General features: G+C 39.0%; 1 protein-coding gene across 2 annotated transcripts in view; it reads right to left on the bottom strand.

Annotated features, from left to right (window-relative positions):
* CERS6 (ceramide synthase 6) overlaps window positions 1–22,247 on the bottom strand; it is a 278,575-nt gene that overhangs the window by 50,561 nt on the left and 205,767 nt on the right. For both annotated transcript variants that reach the window (XM_040971676.1, XM_040971677.1), the window contains exons 7-8: window positions 6,477–6,605; window positions 2,299–2,405 (exon numbers count right to left, since the gene is read on the bottom strand). In XM_040971676.1, the coding sequence (XP_040827610.1) occupies window positions 2,299–2,405; window positions 6,477–6,605 (236 nt within the window). The remainder of the gene's footprint in view (window positions 1–2,298; window positions 2,406–6,476; window positions 6,606–22,247) is intronic.

The following is a 22,247-nucleotide window of genomic DNA, read 5'->3' as shown; positions in this document are numbered from 1 at the left end:
GACACCCACATCCTACAGTGGAGAACCTGGTTTCCATTTCTGACTCATATCCTGCTAATGCAGCTCCCCAGAAGCAGTGGTGATGGCTGGAGACCTAGACTGTTTCCAGCTCCTGGCTTCACTCCTGACCCAGCAAAGGTCTAGACAAGAGTTTGAGGATTGAATCAAAGGATGGGAGCAAGTGCACTCACCCCAACCCACCCTTCACCCTGTCCTTCCTCCCTTTCAAACAAATAAATAAAAACCAGTAAACAACAAACAAATGGATAAACTTTAAAACGCTCATCCTTTCAAGAGTTTTCCATCAGAAGTGTGGGGGTACACTTATTCTAATTTCTAGAAGGTATCTTTTTGAACAAGGGAGGGAGTCATAAATTCCTGTGAGATTTCTGGGTACTTCAATCAGTAAAAAAATACAACCACATGCACAGTTTGCATAGTTAGCATACAGTTTTATATAACTCTAAAACAGTTTAAGCATTTTTAGTTTAGAAGTTACAAAGACCCAGCTTCCAAGAAATTGCTTTGTTTGATTTCTAAAGCAACACTCCTGATCAGGGAAACTAGTAGAAGAATTCTATTGTAGGCTAGGGATCAGAGCAGATAACCTAAAAGTACCAAACCAAAATTATGATTCCAATGTTTAGAACATCAAAATGTTTAGTGTCAACATGAATGTTCAGAACATTATTTGCTATTATCATTGAAACCAAAAATATAAACACTAATAATGTTCATTGCACTCTAGTTACTGAAGCAAGATCAGGCATTAATATAACTTTATTGTGCATATCTGAAAAGGATTTATTCACTAGATGTTCAATCACAATGACAGCAGGCATAGAAATTATGTCTTGCAGAGAGTGATCTTTAGCTTTTAAAACAAGTTCTCAGAGTGGACACAAGGGAAAAAGGACTGAAACATTTATCTCACCCTCCTTCCTCCACACCTCGACCTTCCCCATCTTAATCAGAGGACCAACTGGGTTTGTATCCCTCTGAATAGTATAATCAATGTTAAAAGTTTAAAATAAATAAATTAAATAAAAATAAAACAAATTCTTTGAAATCATAAGAAAAGCTTTCTATTATTCTTCTGATAAATCATTTCCTGTGCTTTGCTTACATTTCTTTTATTTAAATTCTTATGCCAGTTCTGCTAATAATCTTGAAAGGGCTACATTTCTGAAATAATTGTAGACACATTACATGTAAAATTATTTCAGTGCTACCAATCTACAATCATATTAAACCATAATAAGGTTTTATAAATGTCTGTTGCAAACACAGTGCAGCTGCTTTGAAATGAACTTCATAATAACTAAGTATTCGAAAGCACTGTGCACCCAAGAAGGTGTATGTGTGAGTGTGCATACTTCTTTAACAGAATTCCTAGAATCCACATCATTCTCTTATAGCCCCAACTTCACTAGTGTTAGTTTCCTACTGGAATGGGAGGTCAAGTTATTCTTGTAACCTTCCATGTCTCTGTGTTTTCCAATTTCTATTGTTTCCATTCCCTATGGAAGATGTCAAGTGATATGGAAGTTCTCTTTTACTTTGTTAAAGTATTGTACTCTAGGAAAAGGTTAATGACAGTGGACCTATTTTTCTGTGGAAAGGGCAAACTCCATTAAAAGCTGTCATATCTCTCAGTTCTCAACAAAAGAGGAGACATCCAGACATGAAGGGGCCAGAGAGAATATCTAACTTCCATCTGCTTCACCTATAAATACAACTGAGGAGTAGAATTGCTTGAGACAGTGGTTTTCCAAGCAGCAGAAACATCAAGAAAATTTATCACTACAGAATGCTAAGCCTCATTCCTGGAGTCTCTGACTCGGCAAGAGAGAGGGAGTTGGCCCCAAAATATGAGTGTCTAACCAATTCCCCTAATGTGACAAAGAGCTGCTTCTGCTGGTGCTGATCAAGGGACAGCCTTCTGTGAACCTCTGGCACAAGAGCTGCAGGATATACAAGTAGCTACAGCACGGCACTGCCTTCCTTAATTCAAACCCCTAGGAGTGAAGCTTTTAAATTATAGTTCAGGCTAGTACCTAAAATGACGTGCAGCATTCTGGGGCTTCAGACCCTGAGTAAGCCACACCCTTCTCTAACCATCTGCGGCAAATGAGTAAAAGTAGCATCTCTCTTCTGGAAGAAGTGTGGTCCTCAAGTTCCTCTACCGCTGTCTTTGGACCTCTTCATAAATGTAAGCAGGGAAATTTGCAAGGAAATGGTTCTTACCAGTGTATTCTGAGGAGGTAGTTGTGTCAGAAAGAAGATTGGCATACTCACCAGAGAGGAAATATACCCAGTCGGGTGGTGATGAAAACCATGGCAAACATAACGAACAGGAGATCACACATTTTCTGAAACTTGGCGTAGTTTGCCATTTTGGCAGCCTACAAAAGAAAAGAGTGTGACATATTAATTTAGTTAAGCTGATAAATGAAAAGTTTCTTTCAATATGCATGAATTCCCTATAAGATGTAACTTACTAAGGGCATAAAATTGCCTGCTACTTTGGAATGTCATGCATAATGCATTGGTATTTATAAATTACCCACAAGTTGAGTGAAATGCAGCCTTATCCATAAGTAGAACTACTGACTGTCACAGGTTTAATAAAATATTCAGCAACCTGAGAAATTCAATTATCTGGTTGATTTCAGGAAAACAGAGAGACAAATAAGAAATTCCTGCATTATAGATAACAGTAGCAAGCCAGACACTATAACAGAAATCTGGCATTAACAGTTCAAAACCTAAAGGGGAGGATGATCCTTTAAGCCTTTAATGAGCCCAAAATACCGAGACCACAAACTTTGCAAAGAATATTCAGAGTTTTATGCATTTTTTCCATTTCTGCTTATAAGGACAGGTTTTCTTTGAACAGACATACAGTTTCTTGGCTTATGTTCACAAACTCAGAAATGAAGAATCAAGAGCATGAGGTAGGATTTTCAAAGTTTTAATGGTTCATTTTCAATATGAAAGTCACTAATGCTCAGAGTATATGTGATAAATACTCCTAGTTAAACCTTATGACAGGGATTCAAGTGACCTCATTTCATATCATGAACTGGTCTAGAGCAGACGTTACATATTTTTGTCTACTATCTACCTTTTATAGATGATTCTAAACAAGTGCGTATATGAGACTGAAAACACAATTTTGTGTGATGATCTCTTTTTATGTTTTACAGAGATGATGGCACCTGCCCATAAGATTCTAACTTGAGAAAATCTATTGAATTTATATCATTATTTTTACTTCTTGGAAAGTTAAATGATCTAAGTGAACCTTGAAAAGACTGTTGACGGTATCCACAGAAGTTAGAATTTAATATGGCGAAGTAAAGCACAGAGCCATGAGAGAACCGTATCAGGATTAGCAGCTTTGAATTTCATGAATATTTTGGGTGTTACATCATGAATTAGATTAAAAGAAAATACTTCTGCTTTCTCCTGGCTAGATTAAGTCATGTTCCTTTTCTTTTACATCCATCCACCTGAATTTATCAAATAAGTGTTAAACATAAACTTTTCCACAACATCCAAGGCCATGGAGCTCATTTTGAAGAGCTGACAGCTGACATGTTTCATTAATTGGATGACCTCAAGCATTATTTCATAATGCCAAAGAGAATCCAAGGGTGAAGAACATTTGCTTTAAGTCCTGTGACTGGCAATGTTTTTCCTTATGGCTAACAGTAGTAGATGTGATTCAACCAATATTTCCTGAATCATGACTCTAACCATCATTTCCACAGCCACGAAGGTTGGCTGATTGTGCAGGACTGCTTTAGAGCTTGCAGGATGCTGGGCAGATTTTCACTTCTAAGAAAAGTTAATATTCAACCAAATGGCAACTGATTTTCAAGGAACTTCCTTATTCTAATCATATGCTCCTTTAACATAGTTGAACAAAGTTTAGCTTGCACTGCTTAAAAATCACAGCACCAAGAGATCTTTTGACTTATCTAGACTATGAAGAGTACGTTTCTTAAAGGGGTTAGAATTTTTAATAAAGTGCTGCATATACTTCAGTTTTAATTGCTTTTACAGATTAAATTTTAGGGCATAGAATTTCTGCTTATATTACACAAATAGATCATTGGAGGACATTTCTATCTTCAACGTACTGTAAATATTTCAAAGGAGGCAAAACTGTTGCCAATAATAATAAAAATCAGTATATATATTCTGACATCCATTTCTACTTGGAATCTATATCACTGTAAGTTAATTTTGACCAGTTATATACATTTCTGAATATAAAGTGAAAAGACTTGTTCTATTGCATGATATCATGGACTATGACTGCACACAAGAGCCGTGTTTAACAGTAAGTGCTAATCATGATTTACTTTGGTATTTTTAAACATGTTAGAACATTTATATTTATTTACTTGTCTTACCATTGCAATAATTCTAATTGATAACAGCTTAGAAATTTCACTCAGTATGACCAGTATTTCCACAGAGATTCTTTGTATTTACATGCATAGAAAACAATTTCTATTTAAAATTTGCAATTTTTATATATATATAATTATAAAAACAATAGAACAATGTGTTTGTTAGCAATAAAAATTATGACAAGGGCTAGTGTTGTTGCAGAGTGGTTTAAGCTGCAACCTATAATACTAACATCCTACTCAGGAGTCAATTCATGTTCCTGCTCCTCCACTTTTGATCAGTCTCCTAACAGTGGCCTGGAAAGAATAGTGGAAGATAGCCCAAGTATCTGGGGTCCTGCCTGGATGAAGCTTCTGGCTTTGGCCTGGTCTAACCTTAGCTATTGTTGCCATCTGGGGAGTATAACCAGTAGATGGAAATTTTCTCTGTCTCTCTCAACAGCTCTTCCTCTTTCTCTCTCCATCTCTCCTTCTATCCCACTATCACGCTATCTTTCAAAATAAATAAATAACCTCAAAAATTTATGATGGATAATCAACTTCACTAGTATGTGTAGTTCCCATTAATAATTGAGTTATTTACAATTTCTGAATAAATCAGTATGAAGTTCCAAACAAGAAAGAAAAAATATTAAAATAATGATTTTTCTATTGCAAAATTATCCATTTCCTAAGAGTCAATAGTAAAGGCTTCCATTATTTTATTAATCTAAAATGCTCACATGATGAACTTTTAAAAAAAATTAAAGTTTATATCAAAGTCTCACTATCATCAACTCAAGCCACCTCATATCAAAATGCAGTCTCAATGTGTACATATTCCTAGGGTTCTGTTCAAGTGCTTTGCATAGTTTTGAAATGCTGCTGTTTTCACAGATCCAAGGATAATGTCACCCTTCCAATGTCCATTGGCTCCATTCATCAAGATATTTTGCTATTATCTTTTGTTTGGGTAGTTGTCCAGTTTGTTCTGTTCTCCTTCTGCTCCAGCACCAAATGTGTGTCATATTCTCCTTTCACAACAGGGCCCGTGTCTACTGCTTCACTTTTTTCATTAAGTAGGACATGTTCTTGCTGGCGAGTCCAAGTACTTGGGCCAGGAGTCCCAAACATCCCTACATCCCCCTCCCTTGGGGTTCACAAACCAGGCACACACCTAGCAGGTAGGCCCCGGGACCCAGGACAGGAGAACCAACCCCACTGGATTCCCCCACCCAGGACCCACTTGGGTCCTGGGCTTTGGGCAAGGCAACTCAAGCCCTGCCATATCCCCCAGTCCCAGGGTTCACAAAACCAACACCCACCTTGAAGGCTGGGCTCTGGGGCCAAGTGACTCAAACTCCACCAATTCCCCCGTCCCTGGTACTCAGGAACCCAGCCCCCACCACAGAGTTAAGCTACCCAAGCCCTGCAAGATCCCCTGTCTCTGGGACTCATGTACCTGGCTCCCATTGGGCCCAGGCTGGCATGACTTGTCTTAACTCAGTGTCTGCAATCTTATTACTCAGCCTGGCCTAGTTTAGTCTACCCCCTGTTCCAGCTCCTGCTGCTGGGTGCTGCAGCCTATCCCCATCCAGCCTGATTGTTGTCCTGGTCCTAATGTTAACTGGCTGGTGTTGCACCCCGATATGGCTCCTCTTGCCCTGGCTCTCAGATTTGCCCAGACCTGACCCACATGTATGCTGGTGGGTACTGTAACGTGGCATGGTCTTGGCTGCTCCTTGCTTTACTTCTTTTGCTCACCTGCAGGATTGCATCCCAATGAAGGAGTTTCCCAACCTCCTCCATCAAATCTCCTCCCAGTGGCAGTTCTCGCCACCAGTGGGTCGTCGGCCCAGGTTAACTTTGTTCATCTCCTGTCCTGACAAGAATAGTGGCCTTGTTCAACTGGCCACACCCATTCTGGTCCTTGTGGTTGGGTGTTGCAGCCCAGCAACACCTGAGCTGTGCCCAGACACAGCTTTCACATAGTTCAGCAGGAATCAAGACCTAGTCTGGCCTGTTTTGTACCCAACTTGGCTTATATTTTTAAAGATGAAAGAAAACTCTCACCTCTAGAAGAGCATCAGCTGAATCATGAAGACAAAGAACTAGGGTCCCTACCCGGGCCATGTTGTTGACATATGAAAATGTAATCAAGAAAATGGTTACAAGATGGTGCAGGAACATAATGCCAAAGTCCTTGAGGAAGAAAGAAAAAAGAAACATGTTAGGATTTAGCAACATTACAATATTTACATTCGTGCATTCAGTCATTGAACCAATGCTTACTGAGAACCTCCATGGATACAGTCCTAAAATAAACAAACACAAACAAATAAATAAAATTAATATTTAAAATAAAATACATGCATAATGTATACACATATACAATTTATTTATATATACAATCCATATATTCAATAAGTTTACCATATAAGAGGAGAGACTGAATTAAATGAATGACTCTGGAAAATGTGATTGAGGTTAGGTCAGAGGCCAAACCATAAAGCATTGTTTTATACTGAGCCCAGTACTTTACGAGAAATAATCTCAGGATTTCAAATGAAGAAGACCACTACTTGAATTTGAACATTAGGAAGATCTTTTGGGCAGCAGTACAAATTCTATTGAAACACTTTTCTTACTATTCGTAGTAAGGACTTCTAGAGGTACAGGTGCTGTTTGTGCTGCAACAAAGTGTAGCATCTTCGTAGGGGCAGTGGACTAAGCCACTAGGGCATGGGATCTTTGCCAAGTGATCGGGTCATGAGGCTGGAACCCTCAGGAATGGAATTGGTCTTCTTATAAAAGAAACCCCACAGAACTGTCCTGCCACTTTTGCCATAGGATAGAAGGTGTCACTTGAAACAAAGGGACAGGTCCTCATCATACACCAGATCTACCACTGCTTTGCTTAATTTCAGACTTCTCAGTGTAGAGAACTTTATGAAATAAACATGTCCTTTATAAGTTACCTAGACGGTAGTTTTTTTTTTTTTTTTAATCAGAACAGACCAGCAAAGGCCACTACTTTTTGTGGTTCTCTTCTAAATTTCTTGGATTGTGCAACTCAATGTTAGCATTATTCTCTTGGAATAACTGAAATACTAACATAGTCCACTGAAATCATAACATAGTGGCTTTTCTGATGGATGTTAGACAAATAAGCCCTAAACTTTAACTATTTTCTGTACATATTCTTATGCCTACGACGAATCTTTCATTTCTTAGGGGTCAATCAAATGTTTTCATTGTTCTATTAATCTAGGTGGCTTATATGATGAACTTTTTAAAATCAAAGTTTAAAGCCTCACTATCATCAACTCAATCCACAAAGAAACCTTACAATTTGCACAACCAATAGGAAATTGATCATCCTTATTTTGGTCAGCTTTAAGGAAGTTACTTCTTTGCTATATGGACATGGTTTATTGTGATAAGAAATTTCTGTTCATTGGAAATAGTCTCTCTTTTACTAATACTTTAATTCCAATCTATATTTTTGCTCAATTTATCTTGAGTATCTCTGGAACCTAAATGTCAAGCTTGGCCCTAATGTTGAGGATTTTTTTTCCCTTGTGAAACATATTCTAGTGAGGAATTAGAAATGAATACAATAAAGAAAAATAGATCTTTCCTGTTGGAAGGTGGAAAATCCTGCATGGCGGGGTGGTGTGTGGGATGGGACAAGAGGACACTTATGATAAGGAAGGTAGGAGATCCCAGTTGCTAGGGCAAGTGAATTATAATAGCAGAAAATGTGTCAAAGCAGACGTTTCCAAGAAGGTGGCATGAAAAAGGACTTTGTGATACCAGCAGGACAATGCTCTTGGCAAAGAAAACCAACTAGGGCAAGACTTGGTCACCTTTCTATCTAAACAAATTCAGGAAAAAACAAGGAGATCAGTGTGTCTGGAGTACAGCAAGAGAGGGAGACAGGAGTGAAGGTTAATGTGGCAACATTTCACCTTCTCACCTTATTTTCACCTGCTATCTTTACAGCTGCCTCTTCTTACCTGTGGGTTCCACATTTGCAGAGTCACTCAAGAGTAGATAAAAAATACTAAAAAACTAAGTCACACTTACACTGAATGGGTATAGATAACGCCATCACTATTCCTTAAACAAACAATTCAGTTCAACAATTACTTACATTGCATTCCATTATTTTAAGTATTATAATCTAGAAATGACAAAAAAAATGTATGGAAGAATGTGTGAAGATTAAATGCACATACTGTGCTATTGGGTACAACAGAATTGAGTATCCATGGATTTTGTTGCCTGCAGGGAGTTCTGCAAGCAATGTTCCATGGATAGCAAGGAATAGATCTGTTTGAAAGATATAAAATAACTTTATGGAACAGAAAGTAATCACTCCATTATTCAACTCATGGCATACAGCTATTCCAGGTAACATAATTTATGCTCATAGATGAATTTAGAGGTGAAGGGGTTAAGAGTAAAATTACTTATGGGCTTTAAAGACTTGATTTATCACTTCAGAGTGTTGCCAACCACTTACAAGTGTTCATTAATCTTATTTCCAGGCATAATCACAATGAAACAGAGCTACCTTTTAAGTCTTACAGATAGCTTCCCAAACTCTTCCTTGGTCTATCTTTGGAAGTGTTCTTAAGCTTGTTCTGAGTGTTTGGGCACTAGTTCTAATCCTGGCAGCCCTGCTTCCCATCCAGCTCCCTGCTCATGGCCTGGGAAAGCAGTTGCGGACAGCCCAAGGACTTGGAACCCTGCACCCACGTAGGAGGCCCCAAGGAGGCTCTGGACTCCTGGCTTCGGATTGGCTCAGCTCCGGCCAATGTGGCTGCTCAGAGAATGAATCAATGGATGGGATCTTCCTCTCTGTTTCTCCTTCTCTCTGTGTATCTGACTTTCCAGTAAAAATAAAAAAAAATTTTTTAAAAGAGTGTTAATACAGTCATCTGTAGAACAAAGAGATTTAATCTGGTTATCTTTAAGCTGAAATTGTATAATTCTAGGCTTGGTAGCTGCAATGATTAAATGCACTAGAAGCTTCTGATCTACTAATTCCATATATATAAACTAGAATAAACTAGAATGAAAGGAGGGGAGGAGGAGAAATGCAACTTTATTACTCAGTAGCCCAGTAGCTGTTGAAGTCACTATAGCTTGCGTTTTGAGAAATGAATTTCAAAAACTTTAATCACTTAAGTTGTTTTGTGGTGGGGGAGCATTGCGCTACACAGGTTAAACTGTTGTTTGGGATGCATCTCATATCAAAGCGTCAGTTCGAGTCCTGGTTCCTCTGCTTCCAGACCAATTTCCTGCTAATGCACCTGGGAAGGCGGTAGATAATGGTTTAACACTTGAGTCCATGATACCATAAGGGGGAGCGAGATGAAGTCCTAGGCTCCTGGAATCAATTCAGGCTGGTCCATCCCTGGGTATTGTGGGCATTTGAGGAGTGAACCAGTGGATAGAAGACCTTGATTTCCCAGTCTCTCTGTCTCTGTTACTCTTTCAAATAAATAAAATCTTAGAGAGATAAAACACATATTTCTGTGTACACTTTGGTGAACATATCAAGAGGTTACTTTTCTCCTCAAGAAAGTGGGTGACATTTCTGAACCATCAAATTGATTTACTATTAGAATAATCGGTATATTCATTTTCTACATTAGGCCAAGTTACTTTCAAAATGAAGTCCAGCTCTTTATCATATTATCAATTAACTGCATCTCCAAACTAGTCCTGATGCACCGACAGTAGTTTGCAAACTCATGCTGCTGTTAGCTTGCCATTATGTCCCCTTCTTTAAAATCACATTTATCTAGTTCTCAGCTCACTGGCAGAAGACAGAGACCCCATTCGGAACTTCATGAGTGACTGTGGATAAGCACAACTTTCCAGGTTTACCTACTTCTGAAATTCTAATGATAATGAAGTATCTAGAGTTTTCCTAATCAGTAATGTTGGATAATGCCTGCAGCATCCAAAAGTAATTACATTGATGATGTTTGCCACTGGAAGAGGAGTCCTGTTTTCCCTTAGCTAATATTCATAACTCCATCATACCTGGAGCATAGCATTCTATCAGACAGCAGTGACTTCAAAAATGATGGATCAATTAAAATATTTTCAACTGATATTTGAAAATGTCTTCTAAGACAATTTAATGAAAGCAACATCGCTAAATTCAACAGTCTAATGAGATTATCTTTTACCCCTGATTCAGATACAGTTTTCAAATTGAGACAGACAAGTCCTGTACCAGAACAATAGTCTCCACACTTGCCATTGTTCAGCCCTGAATGACTGGTTTTGGCTCACTGAATGAGACTAAGACCTTTTCAAAATTTAATTTAAAAATGAATAAATATAAGTTGATCAAAATATTTAATGGAGGATTCAGATTTTATAACTAACTTTTCAGATTTTATAACTAACTAACTAACATCAGATGCAAATGTTCACACAAAATGAAATTCCTTAACAATATGGCAAGGCTGCTTTAAAAATAAGAACCTTGTTTTTCAACAAACTGCTTTGTGAAGGTAATTTTTGCATAAATTTCTTGGCCATGGAAAACATTTACCACCAAGGGGCTCAGAGTTATGCCCATAGCAGAAGATAAACTTTAATTTTAGTCATATCTGTATGGATACAAAGAGGCATGAATAATTGATTTGGTTTGCTAAATTTCTGCCTCAGAAACATTAGACAGAATGAAATATCTTTCACAACAACCATACAGTCAACATTTTGCAAACTGTGCCCTCTCATCCTGACACTTTCCTTTGAGTAGGCACTGAATCTAGTCCAAACAACAGTTTTTGAAACAAATTTTTCATGTGTATTTTATAAATGTAGGCTGGAAAACTTCCATCCTAATATTTGTAACTTGCTTGCAGACCTAAGCATGGCCGCAAGACATTGGCTTAGGTTACTAATGCTTTCCTGTATTTTCTGAAGCTGTAAATAAAACAAAGTGTTATGTCTTGTTAATCCTCACATCTAAAAGTAATCCCAAAGCCCTTCCTAACAGACTGACCCAATTACCTGCATCCGGGCTCTCCTCTATAACTCCCTCCCCTGTTAGACTTTTTTGGACATGTTGACACTCATCACCAAGGGCTTCTAGGTTCCCCTTCTCCCTGATTTTCACCCAACTTAAAATCTTATTTCAATGACCTCTCCCAAATGCTAATTTTCAAAGATGGGTTAAAAAATCAGATTTAGATTTTATTCAACCTCATTGTTAAGTTTGAAATGAAAAGATTCAAAGATGAATCATTCATCTGAATAGCAAAATCTGGTAATACAAGGCTGTTTTTCTTCTTATCATATTTCTAAGTAATGTTTAGGGAACTTAAAACAGAGTTTTTTTGGTCTGCTTTAGTTTCTGTGTAGTGTCCACATCGGAAATTCTGGGTACAGGTAAAATTCCAAGTACCTGGGATCCATCCCCAACTGTTAGAATAAGCAGCACTATCTTTAATTAGTTCTCTAGGGGTATTTCAAGCACAATAAAATATTAACATCACCAGGCTAGAGGGATCCACCTTTTATTAAGACAGGAGGCTGAGGTTCCATATAATGGAACTCTCTCACAGTGATTAGCCTATGGGGAGTCTTCAAAATAATTTTATGTCTTCAGGAGATGTCACACATTTGCTCTTACAAAAACAAAAGTCCTGTATTTTTTATTTTAAAAACCTACACACAACATCAGAAACCAACCAACCAACCAAACAAACAAACAAACAAACAAAAAATAAAGGAATTTGCTTCCCAAGTTCCCAACTGTTTTATGCAGCTTCTTTAGGGGAATGATCTTTGCAACAATAGGAAGAACAACATTGGTGGACTCTCTTGAAAAAGGAATAAACACTATCGAGATTTGAATCAAAGGCAGATTTTACTGTAAAGAAAAGAAGAACAATAGGAGATGCTTCCAAAAGAACACTATGAAGAAATGGTTCTTCTCTCCCAGGCACAAATGACACATATTCAGTTAATAAATTTAATTAATAAGTGTGGAACCTAACCCGTATGAATACTAGCAAGTAGATATCATCAGGAGACCCATCTCACATATTTGTTTATTCCCTAGAAAACAGGGACAGTGAAAGTGTAAGACTGATTTTATTTCATGACAAAAAGGTAGTAATAGAAGTCTTCTGTGGATTTACTCTTTAAGACCAAGATTTTCTTCTTTGAATGTTTAAGGCACACAGAAATTTGTATGACTTTTAAGAGAGCAAATTTTTTTCCTTTCTCTTCACTTGGGATTGTGCAGAGCAGTGGTCAAACTCAGCAGGGTCACTAGGAAAGCTGCGCAAGAAGCAAGGTAGGTTACTCAGCAAGAGGCAGGGTGAACAGCCACTGGGGCTTCCTCCCTAGATGACCACAATGGCTTGGGCTGTCAGGCTAAAGCAAGGATAGTAGAGCTTCCTTCTGATCTCAGATGTGAGTGTAGAGGCCCAAACACTGCTGCTCTCCAAGGTGCATTAGCAGGGAGCTGGATGAGAAGTGGATTAGTCAGGTCTCAAACTGGTACCCATACAGGATGCTGGCACCACAGGCAGTGGTTTAACCTATTGTGCCATAATACTGGCTCCAGTATCAAACATTATTAAGAAGTATATAGATGTGACTTTAATATATCTACCAGTCATTCTCAATGATCACATCCCACATGCATATAAGCACAAATGCATCAACGTATTCCACAAAGGAGCCAAGACAAGGCAAAAAATCAGTAATGTGTTTTTGTAAATAATGTTTTATTAGGACACTCACAGATCCATGTATTTACTATTTGTTGGAGTTAGCTTTCTTGAGTAGTTAAAATAGAGACTACATGTCCTATAGGTTTGAAATATTTATCTATCCCTTAAGCAATTTTTATAATCACTGTTTTATAATCACATCAAAGGGCATATTTAAGAAACTTATGACATGTTTCTGAAGGTGGCAGTTGCATAGTCTCATTGCCAACTTTACCACATTTTCTTCAAAGACTGTGTAAGACAATTAATTTTCATAGCTTTTCTGAAGTAGCCCATTAAATATTACTCTCAAAATTCAAATACTCTATAAATAAAGATGGCAGGTATAGCCATAAAATTTTGCAAGAACAACTATACCCTCAAGGCTATCTGAAGAGCAAGGAGCTTCTCGCCCATTGTCTAAGCACAGGGGCTGTCTGGTTTCAATATGACTTTCTCTGCTGCTCGCTGTGCTGTAACTTCACGGCTTCTGAAAACTTCTAGAAACATACATAAATGAAATAAAGAACTGCTGCACGGGCAGCATTTACGCAATCCTTCCCACGTGCAACAGTTATGGTCTGATTCCAAGATCTAGAGCTCATAATCTTGTCTCCTGTGAGCTATCTAGTTAATATTTAATCTTCAATTGATAATATCACCATGGAAAAGGGCACAATAAAATTTTGTTTGTATAATGGAAGACAAAAAGACATTACACTGATGCACTTCTGGTGGGTCTGGCCCAGACATGGAACTTGATGTACAATACCCGAGTCCACTTTCCTGCCCTACTCCTCCACCTACTCAGCCATCAAAAATGTGCTTTCCAAATATACTCTGCTTCCACATGATGTTGTTTTTACTGAATAATGCATACGTGTATTTTTTTTTCGTTGAATTTAAGGTCCCAATAAGCTTCCATTACTACTTGCCTTGTGCCATCACAGGCACTTGGAGCTGGAGGCCTTTTTGTACATGCCTCTTCTGGGCCGTTTACATGACCCTTGGCCTAATCACACTAGTCTCTAACAGGGAAATGTTGCTTATGAGACCTCTAAAATAAACCCTGGGTAAAAATCTTAAGCGATTCATAAAGAAACAGAATTAACTTGCTTTTTCACAATAATCCCTGGAGACAAATGCAATGGCTACATTTTTTTTTCATGCCAACTAAATTCAGTTGAGTTAAAAATAAATAAATAAATAAATAGATAAGCCACCCCGAATGATCAGTAGGGGCAGACTGTACTCAACTGTAATTGCAATCATAAGCTTGACTAAGGAGTGTTTTGAGTTTCAAGAGGACAAAGAGCAATCAATGGCTTGATTTTGTCCTTTGATTTTGTCTGGGATGCTTCTATATGCTGTCAGAAGGGATTCAGGGCAACATTTTCTATCGTCATCATCAGCTCAATCTCCCCACCTCCTAACTCCTCTTCCTTCAGCTATCCAAGCTGCCCAGACTTTACCCCTGACAAGCACCCACAACTCTAACTGCAGAATTCACATTAGCCTACTTCTAACTTACCTCCGTGCAGACCTCAGACCACACAGGATATGCCGGCTGTGATGTTTGCTTTTTCTCCAACCTCTGCTCCACCTTGACTATATGGTGAATGCCTGTGTATCCTTTGGCTTATCCATTAAGTGCCCTGTATGACATTGTGATTGATTCTTACCAATAATTCTATAATGCAGGTACCACTTTGACCTCCATTTTATGTAACTGAGGCAAAGAGATGTTAGCTGATTTTTCCAAAGTCACAAAGTGGGGACAGGTTGAAACCAGATCTGTAGATTTCAGAGCTTGGATGCCTTAGTACCACTGCAGGCTGCCTTGCTCAGGCACAAGTGCATGCGCAAAGGTGCACATGGCGCCACTCAGGGAAACATGAATGACCTACATGATGCATAGGACAAAGTCTACTCTAAGAAGATAGGAAGCTGTGAGGATCAGAAGCAAAGGCGTGGGGACTAGCCTTGAGAGGAAAGGACAAAGCAAGAAGTGAAAAGTGGGCGTGCACTGGGGGATAGACACTGTTCAGAGTACTAAACCCAAGACCCCTAGAATGACTTCAGAGAAATTTTTCAGAAGAGGCTGAAATACTGAGCTTACAACTGAAAGCAGAACTTTCCCAGAACCAACAACACCTCTTGGGAGAGCATGGGATTCTTGCGGCCCAGGCTTGCACACCTCAGCTCTAGTCTAGCAACACAGCAAGGGTACTAGTGTGTGGGTCTCCCATTACACATCCATGCTGCTCTCTTCAGCAGCATACTGGGAAAAGCTGTCACCCTCGTGTACCCAGCATATCAGGATATGGCTCAGTACAGGACAATCACTTGGATGTCCAGGGACCAGTCATCTGACTGGGAGTCTGAAGGGGCTTAAAGTACTCTCCTTTAGAGAAGTATTTGGTGTTTGATTGGAAGAGTAAGTCACTAATTAAGAAAGCCCTTGGATTTAATCCCCTCAAGTTACCCCCTTAAAACATTTTTATTCCAGATAATAGTGTTCTATTGTTCTCCCAGCAGCCTGCACACAGCACTGGGATGAAATGCTGAGATCACAGACAGTAGCTTAGTAAAATGAGCCACCTCATCTTCCCTGCTTACATTCTGAAGACATAGAAATGCAGAGGAAACAGAACAGGGGCCTAGGACTCAGAAATAACTGCCTTAAGAAAACTGAGCTCAAATAGCAGAACATTACAACTTCAACTTCATGCAGACACACAAAAGAACAGCTTGGCATCTCTGTGAAAGGGAGGTTAAGTGGCCCCCTGGCAGTGTCTGCAAGTCGTAGTACTGAGTTTACACAGAATTCTACATTACCTTTCCTCTTTCTCAGCAGGAGCAGATAGCATTTCGTGTGATGTTGGCTTTTTGGGCAAAGTGATTTCGGGACATGCTGACATGCCAGGCACTAAGTGGAAATGCCTAAGAACCATTTAGGCCAGAGTTATATGCTTTGGTCTCAAGATTCCTTTACATTCCTACAAATTTTGGATGATCTCAAAAAGTATTTGTATGGGTGTAGCTGTATTTTCCATATTAGATATCAAAACTGAGACTATCTGAAAACATTCATAGCACATTCAATTTATTACTACTAGTATTTTGATTGAAGAAGGTGATGAAAATCCATTATCAGGAAGATGAATAGTTGGGAAGGGAAGTTTTTAATAGACAATGGATATAGCTGTAGATATTCCTCAGTACTTTACCAAGCTTGGCAAGTCAGACATTATTAAATACCATGTGCATTGTATAACCTAAAACCACATAAATAAACCTTTCATATTCTGTCACACTGAAATTTGTTGATTTGTTTTGACTTTTGACGTGTCTTTCATTTAACGTACTTTGAAACACCATGCTTTGGAAAACACTGGTTCACTGAGTTAATGATACATTTTGTTACAAAATATTTTTCTAAAATCAAATTTGTTAATATTACCAATATCATAAGAAAAGACTTGGAGCTGGCACAGTGGCTCAACAGGCTAATCTTTCATCTGCAAGCACTGGCATCCCATATGAGTGCTGGTTTATGTATCAGCTATTCCACTTCACACCCAGCTCCCTGCTTATGGCTTGGGAAAGCGGCAGAGAACGGCTCAGGCTCTAGGGACCCTGTACCCATGTGGGAGATCCAGAAGAAGCTCCTGGACCCTGGCTTCAGATCGGCTCAGCTTCAGCTGTTGCAGCCATTTGGAGACTGAACCAGTGGATGGAGGATCTTTCTACTTCTTCTTCTTTTTTTTTTTTAATCTATAAATCTTCCTTTCCAATAAAAATAAATAAAGCTTTATAAAAGCCTTTGGAAACTATCTTTCTTCAAACAACTGGACAAGTTCACTTTGTGTACAACATCAAGGAATTGCCTACCATATACACAGCAGAGTTTGTCAGTCACTCCTTCAAACGGCTGTAATGAGGGAAAAGGCACATAGCTCGGCTCACAACACAAAGAACTAACTATAGATCAGTTTTCATGAGATGCCATTGTGTATTAAGTCCTTTGTGCCCACTTCTCACTTTATCACACACATTTTGAAAAGGTATATTCAAGAACAGATATTTAATAAACATAGTACTGTTTCATCAAGAATATTTTCAATAAAACTGCTTTCTTCTTCCTGTAAGGGTGTGACAGTGGAAAGCACCATGACTGTGAATACAGCTTGGAGCAGCTGCCAGCAATTATGACCTCCATTATTTCTGCATTGTCAGTGCAAAGTTCAACACATTCAGCAAGGCAAATGACATCTTACGGTTAGTACAAAAACAGCTTTGGTCTTGCAGACCTCCTAAAAGGGTCTCAAGGATCCCTACGATATCTCAGATCTCACTTTGAGAACTGCTGACTAGATAAATGCTTTCCAAACACTATTCTGGGAAATGATAACCGCCTTGTTGGTCATTGATATGCTGATCATGACAAGCTGGGTTGGGCAGCTTAACATCAAAGTGGTTTCAGACAAAGGCTTATTTCCCACTCACTAGACCTCGGCACTGGCTGAGGGGTAAAGCAGGGGTCTATTTGCTTGAATCACTCCCGGACCCAGGCTGTTGGAGCAGGTTCCCTCTCAAATGTTACACATCACTGTACTAAAGGGAATGGAAAAGCCTGTGTGGGGCTTTCACCAGTATTGAAATGTCCTAGCCCAGAATTAACTCAGATCACTCCATCCGCAGCCTACTATTCACACCCAACCAGCACCGGGGAGGTGGCTCATTACAGCCCTAGACGTCTGAGGTTAGAGCTCTGTGCAGTAATGGTTCATGCCCAGCGAGAATTTATGATGGAGCAGGCACTATTCTAAGAATATATATTACTTAGACCTTACAACACTCCCATGAGGTATATCCTGTGAGTTCTATCTCTTCAATCAGGAAAGAAGCACAGAGAACTACAGCAAATTAGGAGTGGTACTGGGCTGGCTCATGGCGTATGTTTTTAGCCTCTCAATTGTAGTGCCATAAAAATGTTCTTCCACTCCAGCATCAAAGGGGAAAAACAAGGACTCTTCATAATTTGAAATTGATGAACTTCAAGAATCACGATTTATTACAATATGTCCATCAGGATCCCCTTTTCTTTTATGAATCTGTTGTTATAAACAGTAAGGACTTTTAAAATATTTTTACTAAGAAAAGCAAAGATTGGCTGCTTTAAGCTAGTTCCCCTTCACAATTATTTATGATCATTAATTTTGAGTTTTTTCTTTGCTCTTACAGTAGGCTTCTGGTCATTCTATGTAAGATACCATAAGCTTTACTAGTTAAGCCTGGCAATAGATGGCCTATGTATAATACTTCCATTTAATTCTAGGTCAATCTGCTTCCTTGTAAGATTATAGCATGATGTTTTCTTTAGAGCTAACCAAAGTAGGACCATGGCCACGTATGCCAAAAGGTGCCTGCAGACCACAGCAATGGTTTCCAGTTATCGCCTGCAATGAGTCTGCAGACAGTGTACATACATGGGCCTGCCAACAAGTGTCTTGCTGAACGTAATCACCATGCCTCTCTCTTTCAAGAATCCTTAACAAGATGCAGTGTTTCTCTCAGCTAAGAGGCCAACAGAGCAACAAGTTGATTTTACCAACTGGACCCTGGACCCTTGCCAAGGATGCTTTCTGGAGAAGGACTCTGAACATGAACAGGCTGCATTGGCCACGGGCCCGGCCTCCAAGACAAACAGCAGCTCAGTGAAAAGGGACCTGGGGTTTCGACATAAGCAAGCTGTTCTCAGCTCCAAGACAAAATATGCACCAGGCTTCCTTGGAAAATCTAGATGAGTAGCAGAAACACTCGCTGCGAACAGGTGCTAACATGCAGAATTGTCATAAAAAGTAAGTCTTGTGAAATAGGGGATGTTTCACGTAATCCTGTGTACTAAGAATAGGCTTGTTTGAGGGTTTTATTTTGCTTTGTTTTTAAAGGAGGGGGTGAGTAAAGAATGAAGGGAAGCAGAAAGGAAAGGAGAGAAGGAAGAAGAAAATACTGTAAGATTTACACATAATTCTAGTACATAAGAGAATATTTAAATTGTATGTCCACTGTATCTTAGCTAGTTCTTTTCCTCTGGGAAGATCAATAGCATTTTTCTTCATTGATCAAATAAGTTCCAACTCTGGAAATGACAAGGTGCTTTGTCCCCACAGGGGTGAAAGATTTTCCCTCCCATTTTAAACTCCAGATTCTATGTGACAACGAGATAAGAGTGTGTGAATCTAAAAACCATCCTAGAAAAACTTACGAGCTCATTCACTGAAATTCAGTTCTAAACCTCATTAAAAAAAAAAAAAAGAGCAAGATCTTCCATCCAATGATTCACACCCCAAGTGGCCACGACGGCTAGAGCTGAATGGATGGAAAGCCAGGAGCCAGGAACGTTTTCCACGTCTCTTACAAGGGTGCAGAATCTCAAGGTTTTGGGCCATCTTCGAATGCTTTCCCAGGCTACAGGCAGGGAGCTGGATGGGACTGGGGCCACCAGGATTAGAACTGGCCCCTATATGGGGTCCTGGAGCTTTCAAAGCAAGGACTTTAGCCACTGGGCTACTGTGCTGGACCCTCTAAACCTCATTTAAGGTATAGGTTCAAAGAGTTTGAGCCATGCATTTGGATCTAATATTTATGAATTTGAGTCCCTATTTGAAAAGGGTGCTTTTAGCTCATTGTCATTCAAGAGGGAGTGTGCAAAGACACATTTGGAGACCCTTCTGTTAACAACATCCTGATGGCCTTCAGAAGCTCGTTTCCATAATCTGTTGCTGAAAATGGCTTCAAACATCTCATTTTATAATTAAGAAGCAGGATGTACCAAGAGGATTTAGTCAGTAGTTCCAATATAGAAAGTGGAGAGTGTATCTGGCAACCAGAACATATCACAAATTGTCATTGATAGCTAGAATAGCGGGTCCTCCAAGAGGGAGCATAATGAGGACAGAACTGCTAAGGACCCAAGAGGCCAATCAGCAAGATGTGAACAGGAAAAGGGCTGTAGCTCTCTAATGAGAGATGGCAGTAGAAGAAAAGGCTTTCTTATTAAAACCTGTGTCAAGTAATAAGCATGCCTGGTGTTCAAATTTCCACTTTGTGTAAGAAATGAGAATAAGCCAATTATATTAGGAATACATAAAAGAATTCTAACTAACTAGGTGGCCAAATTCCTATTTGTGCAAGAAATAAGAATAAGTCAGTTATATTAGAAATACATAAAATAATTCTGAACAACTGAGAATGCTTGTGCACATGTGCATGAGAGGAAGAAAAGGAGAGAGAGGACAGCTACATGTCTAAAACAAGCTAATGGCACTGAACAGCAATACTGTATCTACTTAATGTCTAAAATCTGACAATATGTACAGGACAATATGTACATCAATGAAAGTATGCTTTTAGTGGCCATTTCCCATACAAATATGTCAAAAAATTACACAGAATGATACACTTTAACCCTTGAAAACAATGCACCTATGAAATTATTGAGATAATGATCATTTGGCTTAAATGAATTAAGATAGTTTGAGCATTTTGGAGCCACAGAAAAGATAGTTACATGTATGGTAACAACCTCAAGCAAGTGAAAGGGCTTGGCTCCTGGAGCCAAGAACAGGCAATTCTTTTATGCATCTGTGGTTCTAGATGGCATCCTCAATTTTTCATGAAGCGAAAGAGAAAATAAAATAGTAAGGAGCTATAGACAGCTTAGGTTATGATGTGGATTTTAGTTTGAAAGTTGAATGTCCCCACAAGGGCCCATGTTTTAAAATGTTGTAGTCCCCAGAGTTTCATGTAAATACATAGAGGGAACCATTCCAATTATGGGATTTTAAGGTGGGACTTTGGGGAAGTAATAAAAGTAGATTGGGTCACCAGGATGGAACCTCCACAGGATGGAGCCTCCATGAATAAATTCTGGCAACTATGAAAGGCTATGTAGACATAGGCACATTCCCTTGCCATGTGATGCTGTCACTGCCTCAGGACTATACACCCAGATTGCCACTTCCATTCTTGAACAAATGCTATCTATTGAATTTTGTACTATGAACCTAACAAACTTTGGATTAAAATAAACTTCCTTTCTCTGTGAAGTTAGCCATCTCAGGTATTTTGTTATAGTGACATGAAGTTGATCAACACAGTTTACCACCTCTAAAGTCACAAGCAATGGAAAGCAAGGCAAACATTTTGTAAATATCTAATCTCAGTGAATTACAGGGCTTTGCTTGGAAGACTTATTCATTTCACATTGCAAGGTGCCAAGAAACTTATATAAACTCACGGTATGTAAGTTCTCAAATTAAAACGGAAGAAGATTCTACTTCTCCCAATGTTATGCATTATGCAGCAATCTGGGCAAAAGGGATTTTCAAAAAGAAAACAAAATACAAAATGAGCCTAGCACAACACTTGATGTGTAACAGACAACCAGCCTATATGTAAAGATTATATGACTTCACGTGGTTTTTCATGTTACCCAGAGGAAACCTGGCGAGCATACCACTGCTGATGGTTTGTAAGTATTTCAGAGACTGAATCATGTTATTCAATTCAACAAGTAAGGGGACCACAAACTATGGGTGCCAATGGACCATTTACCATGCCTAAGCCAGTCTTGATAGGGACATTCACGTCTAGTGACACACACATCTTCAGTCACAGAAGCCAGAAAATGGACTTTTGGTCAACCAAGTAGCCACTGCTAAAGAATGGGGGACAGTGTGTCCTGGGGGAGAGAAACTAGGGTATCAAGTCCTCATATTCCCAAATGCTTTTCACCTCCCACTCAGGTACTATTTTATAATTGAGATTATTTGGGTAACCAAGAAATGATATGTTACAGTAATGTGCTCTATCCTAATGCGAAATCTTGTTCACAAAGGACCTAGATCATTTATCCATTTGCCCCCCAAAACTGCTGACTCCTGATTCTTGTTATAAGTGGGTGTGTTGATGATCACATCTGTGCAAAATGAACATATTCCACCTGCTATAGATAGAATGTCTGTCACCTTTAATTTTGATATTGAAATCCTACACCCCAAAGTATCCCTCATGGATGAGA

The sequence above is a fragment of the Ochotona curzoniae genome, unplaced genomic scaffold (genome assembly GCF_017591425.1).
Source record: "Ochotona curzoniae isolate NIBS_2020 unplaced genomic scaffold, NIBS_Ocur_1.0 contig_2210, whole genome shotgun sequence".
Taxonomy (NCBI): domain Eukaryota; kingdom Metazoa; phylum Chordata; class Mammalia; order Lagomorpha; family Ochotonidae; genus Ochotona; species Ochotona curzoniae.
This window is presented reverse-complemented; position numbering and strand designations above follow the sequence as displayed.